The 6392-nt window shown below is 36.1% G+C and overlaps 1 protein-coding gene across 8 annotated transcripts in view; it reads right to left on the bottom strand.

Annotated features, from left to right (window-relative positions):
- Window positions 1-1079: 1079 nt before the first annotated feature.
- LOC119651024 overlaps window positions 1080-6392 on the bottom strand; it is a 145583-nt gene continuing 140270 nt past the window's right edge. For 7 of the 8 annotated variants that reach the window (XM_038054329.1, XM_038054328.1, XM_038054331.1 and 4 more), the window contains 2 exons: window positions 3488-3566; window positions 1080-1589 (listed from right to left, as the gene is read on the bottom strand). In XM_038054329.1, the coding sequence (XP_037910257.1) occupies window positions 1544-1589; window positions 3488-3566 (125 nt within the window). In that variant the 3' untranslated portion in view covers window positions 1080-1543. The remainder of the gene's footprint in view (window positions 1590-3487; window positions 3567-6392) is intronic. The other variant, XM_038054332.1, reaches the window with a different exon arrangement.

Genomic DNA, 6392 nt, shown 5'->3' with positions numbered 1-6392 from the left:
AATGCGTTCAATTCCGTTAGTTGGGAGTGGATAAAACGCTCATCAGCTAAAATGGGTGTCCTTAGTTATTTGACTAAGCTCCTAGACCGTTACCTTTCGAAGTGGACACTTTGGTACGACACGGATGAGGGATCCAAGCAGTACACCGTTACCGCGGGAGTACCACAGGGCTCAATGTTGGGTCCTCTGTGGATCAATATGTATTATACAATGGGGTCCTTCTCCTTCCCGTGGCACGCTGCCTGTACGAGAAAATGGAAATTAATCCTCCTGACAAGGATGCAGAATACCGAAAAGCGGCAAGGCGAGAGTCACTGGAGAAGTGGTAGAAACGGTGGGATGACTCGCAAAGGGGTGGCTGAACCTACACTTTGATTTCCCGTATTGAGGAGTGTATCAAGCGACGACACGGCGAGATTAACTATCATCTGATTCCCGTCAGGACATGGTGGTTACAGGAAGTATCTGCAAAAATTTTGGCTAGATGATTCTCCTTTTTGTCCTAAATGTGATTGTACACCTGAGGACTTGGCGCATGTAATTTTCCATTATCCACGATTTTTCTCAGAGGGGGGACTCTGGAAGACTCCCTGAAAACAAATCTGAGCCCGCAGAACATCGTCGGGAAATGTTGAAGTCGGAGGAAAACTGGTGTACTTCGTAATCAAAAGTATACAAGAGGTACTTAGAAAAGCGGAGCGCGAAAGGAGAACGCAATGAACGGAAGGCTTGGTCGCTTAAAGCGCAGTCCACCCTATGAAGTATGCTTTGCGGCGATTCCGCGGGGAAGAAAGAAGGAAAAAAGGGGGTGGTTTTAGTGGGTGAGAATCCCACATGCTGCTGCACCTGGCGGGGCAGTGTCTTTGTAAGACCTCCACGTCCATCCATAGAAAAAAAAGACAGTCAGGCAGACAGACATTGAACCGATTTTGCAAACAAAACTTTAAAAATGGCTGAAATATCGATCATCACATAGGAAACCCCCTTCAGGAGGTTTCCTATGGCAAAGTTCTGGTTTATATTTAATTCACCTTCCTACAACTTTCCTCATTTTCGAACAAAAAAAAAGGTGTAGAATATGATTTTCATTTAGTTTTCATTGTTTATTAGGTGTTTCATTTTCGATTTGTATTTTAAACAATCATAAGTTTGAGTTTCCAAATAAGCACATCTTATAGAATACTGAAATTATTGAGATTCATTTTATAGTGAAATGTTAGTAACATACGTTTCCAATTAAATTACATCATAAATTCAAATATTTTAATTTATTGAGGAACTTGATTCAGATCCAAATATATATTTACGTAGTTCAATATAATATTCATATGAAAAAGTAAAAATAATCATGTTTAGTAATTACTTTAATTTGTAGTTAATAATATTAAATTGAAATCATTGTTTCCAAATATTAATCACGCATCAAAATCACATCAATCTTATTGTTAGCTTTTCTTAAATTCATGTTTCAGATGTTAGTATTATTTATGTTTATATTTAGAGAATTTAGGTTCTCATTTTCATAATTGATTAGTAGGAGATATCATTTTCGTGTATGATGACGACTGCTACGTTTCGATGAAGACGATCTGAAAACATAGGAAGAAGTGCATTAACTTTCAATTAGATATTTTCGAGTGATAATTCTGCATAGTACACAGGTTTTAGAAGGGAATTAGTTCTAAAATTTGTTATTGTAGTTGGTACTTTCATGAAATTTAATCAATGTAGTAGTTTATTATTAAATTTCAATTCGACTAGTCTGAAGTGAAGAATTCTGGAGATCACTAAAGATAGCTTTTCTAGAAAAAAGTTTAGAAGTGACTTCAAATAGAGACGATAAGTTTTAGATAAGAGTATTCAGTGCGGGGCGCAGAGACTACATTATACATGATAGGATAAATGCACTACTATTTTTACTTAGTAGATTACTGATATAATAACTGGAGATATATGACGTAAGTTTTTGTATTCGTTGCGATTACGAAAACCGCAGAATACATCCGCATTCTTTGAGAAATGAAAAATAAAACTACGACTACATAATCTAAGAATATTGAATTTCTTCGGAGCTTACGCTTAGAACAAAAAGTGTTATTAGGATGCAAATACAGAGTTAGATGATATTGACAGTGCAGCAAATGGAGATGGTGAGTAGAACAGAGAAGTGCCTCTATTAAATTAAGAACAACAGTTGATTCAGACGCCGATTTCTATAGAGGTTGATAGATACTAAAATTTCACAAAAGTAGTCGATTGTAGTTATTTATTAGATACATATGAAGTGAATCATTGAATAGGGGCCAGTATTGTTAATAAAAATATACTATCGAATTCGAGAAAGATAGAATTAGTAATAGAAGGGGATAAGTAGGAGAACAAGATTTTTCAGGCAAAACTAGGGAAGCAATTTGTTGAACTTGGGAGGAGATAACATACACATATGGTATTCCATTTTGAAAACTGTGGTATATGTATGTTATAAATACCTTAAAACAATGTTAAAGCTACTATATAGCGGAACAAGCACGCTTACACTTACTCCTATTTTCTTGAAAAGAAAGGTATTGTTGTAGCTATACTAGCTGTTTCTTAAGCTAAGCACAAATAATTTGAAATAAAACCCTCCAAGTATAGCTTTAAGTCAAAACTTGTGTCGTTACAGTAAGCGAGCATGTTTATCCTTATATATGCTGCTTACATCGTTCTAAATATTCTAGAATTTTACTAAGAACTGTAGAATAGGATACAAGTTTGAGAAATGGGAATGTTTCGCTTACATGAACGGCCGTGGGGTGGGGTTATACACAAACCGATTAAATTCAAAGCATGCAAAAATTAGAGACAAAAATATCCTTAAGGAATTGTATGCAGAATTCGTTATTCAATAGAATTAAATAATTAGTGAAGAATTTTACTTGGAACGTGCTGGTAAATCAGATACCAAGAAGATTAAAAAGAATTTACAAGAGATGCAAGTAAGAAAAGATATGAAAGCTAATACCCAAACAAACTACTAAGAAAATAATAATAATTTCCTTACAACATGTTTATGGGATGTTTTTTGTTTTGTTTGAATTTTAGGAACTTCCCAGGCATTTGCTTAGATATTTGCATATCTATTTTAAGTAATTTCGATCTTTGGTAGATTGATTTTGGGGACTATTTACAATTGATTTGTTTAGGTGTTGTTTTTTTTTTATTTACGATTTGTGTAAGTGATGTATGTTTTTTATTTTTTGTGCGTATATTTTGCTATGAACATATACAAAGCCCCAAAGATTTTCGTCTTCTTTGATATTTGACTATTTGATTATTTTTCATTTCTCGTTTTCGCATCGACGATGCGTAATTCGTTGAGGGAAGGTATGTAAAGGAGGACGAACAACTATGTTGAACGTTTCTTAATTGATTTCGTCGCTTTTTTCTAGGCGGTGGTACAATAGGGTGTTGATGTTGTGATTGTTGTGTTTGCTGAAATACATACGTTGATGATGGTACAACTGCCGATGTCGGTTTCGACCGTGACATCTTATGTGAATCGTTACTCGATCTTGTTGATGAGACTGTAAATATAATAATGATTTGTGATAAAGGATGCGCATACAAATTCACGAATAGTGCATGCACATTACAACAATGTTTCAATATACAATATTTCTACAAATTGTTAGCCTAATGAAAATTCGAAGGTTCTCTTTCAAACCGGCTTCAGTACGTATGTAGGGGCCATAGATCTTCAATTGAACATTTATTTTTTTTCTTGTTAAATCTATATCTTCTGAATTTCTAGATTGCTGCAACAACTTGTAATCTGCAATTAACATAACAAGCCATAACAAACCACGCAACATATTGTTACTCCATTTAATTATTGGGCAATGATCTATTAACAGTGTTGGGCATATTTGCATTTGTAAATACAATAAATTCGTACGACGATTTTTTATGAATAAAAATACAAATTTATTCGTATTCGAAAAAGTGAATATTTTGGTCTGTATTCTCACGTCTGAAAGTGAATGCAAACGTATTCTTATCTACGAGTACGAATACGAATTCTGTGGGATTAATAATTCCAAGTGCGAATACGAAATTTTTTATGTAAAGAAATGTGGATAACGAATATTAGCGCCTTAATGATTTGATCATGTTGTTCGTATGTATGATAGAGTTGGACTTAATATCCAATAATTATATAATAATAAGTTTTTTGTTATTTCCAATATTTCATTTTCAATGAAATTGTGTTCAGAGTTTCATTATCATCACACTTATAGCTGTGCAAGTGGTAAGCTCGCTACAGAAGGAACACAAAAATGAAAACAAACATTCATGATGAACAATGATCTGAACGTTGGGGTGGTTCTGGAGAGAAGCTATAAAAATTGGCTCTTAGGTGAAAACCCTTTATCTATTCGGTACAAGTTGAAAGAGATTGGACAAATTCATGAAAAAGTTTTAATGTCAGAATTCCTTCAGAATATCCAGAAATCCTGTGAGCTTAAGTTTGTCATCTTTTCTTCATTTTCTCCACAATAACTCGTAAAATTACATGCAGAGTTGCAGGTGTATCAAAACCGCTTCGTGCCTCCTTCTCTGTTGGTGTTCATCAAAGAAGCGCCCTCTCCCCGCTCCTCTTTGTTTTTGTTATGGACACTGTCACATGGGACATTCAACGTCTAGCGCCCTAAACATTGCTTCACACATATGATGTTTTTCTGGCGTCTCATAGCAAAAGTGATCTCAAGTAACTTTTCCAAAAATGGAATTATCCCTTCAACTGATTTTTTGACGACCAATCCCCATGAAACAGGCACGATCACTGTCGGCGGCAGTGAACTGGGCGTTGCAGGTACAGGCAAAAAAGCAGGTACATATAAACTCAAAAGATATTTTCAAGTTTGAAGAGTTGCATAGCAAAGAAATTCTTCTTCTTCTGGGGTTGTGTCAGATAAATGTCTCTGCCTGTATCAGATAGACAAATCTCTACGTCAGACAAGCAGACAAGTGTCTGAGTCAGCCTCAGATATCAGACAGACTGTATCAGACGAAAGGCAGACATATGTCTGTGTCTGAAGCAAACAAGTGGTTGGGAAATGGACTCACAGAGTACGTACAGAGTAAGCTTCTAAATTGGGGACAGTCGCTCACATTGCATTTACATATTTGTGAGCATTTCAATTCGCCATTTCGATTTGTAGCCAACATGCTTGTAGATATGTATATATATGTGCACGAATTGCAAAACAATTCCTCACGGTACACACATGGATGATTCGAAATGGAATATTTGGTAGGTTGTTTGTAATTTGTAAGTAAAGCGTATCGGCTGCAAGCCGAAATGGTGAACAAAAAAAAAAAATTGTACTCGCACTTGAAAATTCACAAAAATTTGTATTCGTATAATATTTGTAAATACGAATACTTTTGTATTCACTTTCGGACGTGAGAATACAGCCGTATTCGTATTCACTTGTGTGAATACCAAAATATTCACTTTTTCAAATACGAATATATTCGTATTCGTATTCATAGAAAATCGTCGCATTTACGAATACAAATATGGCCAACATAGTCCATTAAGTGCCGTGATCAAAATTTGATATTGACCTTGACCTTGATCCCAATTCGAATTATTATACTACTGTTCTCGGAAAGCGCATTGAGTCACTACTTAGGTTGAAGGGAGAATATTTGCTTTTTTCAAGCAGCTATTATCCAAGGTCTCTCAAAAGTTTTTTACAATTTATTTTGCCCATAAGTGACGAGAGGGATCGAGGGGTTCTACCGATTGCTAACTGCGTGTTTGGAAATTCAAGAGGAGAACAAGCGTGCTGTGTCAAACATTTTGTACTTTTTTCAATGCAATATCATCAACGGCGCAACAACCGGTATCCGGTCTAGGCCTACTTAATAAGCAACTCCAGACATCTCGGTTTTGTGCCGAGGTCCACCAATTCGATATCCCTAAAAGCTGTCTGGCGTCCTGACCTACGCCATTGCTCCATCTTAGGCAAGACCTGTCTCGTCTTCTTTTTCTACTATAGATATTGCCCTTATATATATATCCTCATCCATACGGATTAAGTGACCCGCCCACCGTAACTTATTGAGTCAGATTTTATGCACAATCTAGCGGTCATGGTATGGCTCATAGATTTCGTTGTTATGTAGGATACGGAAACGTCCACTCTCATGTAGGGGGCCAAAAATTCTTCTGAGGATTCTTCTCTCGAATGCGGCCAAGAGTTCGCAATTTTTCTTGGTAAAAACCCAAGCCTCCGAGGGATACATGAGGACTGGCGACTGTCTTGTACAGTAAGAGTTTTGACCCTATGGTGAGACGTTTCGAGCGGAACAGATTTTGTAAGCTGAAATAGGCTCTGTTG

The sequence above is a fragment of the Hermetia illucens genome, chromosome 3 (genome assembly GCF_905115235.1).
Source record: "Hermetia illucens chromosome 3, iHerIll2.2.curated.20191125, whole genome shotgun sequence".
NCBI classification, from domain to species: domain Eukaryota; kingdom Metazoa; phylum Arthropoda; class Insecta; order Diptera; family Stratiomyidae; genus Hermetia; species Hermetia illucens.
This window is presented reverse-complemented; position numbering and strand designations above follow the sequence as displayed.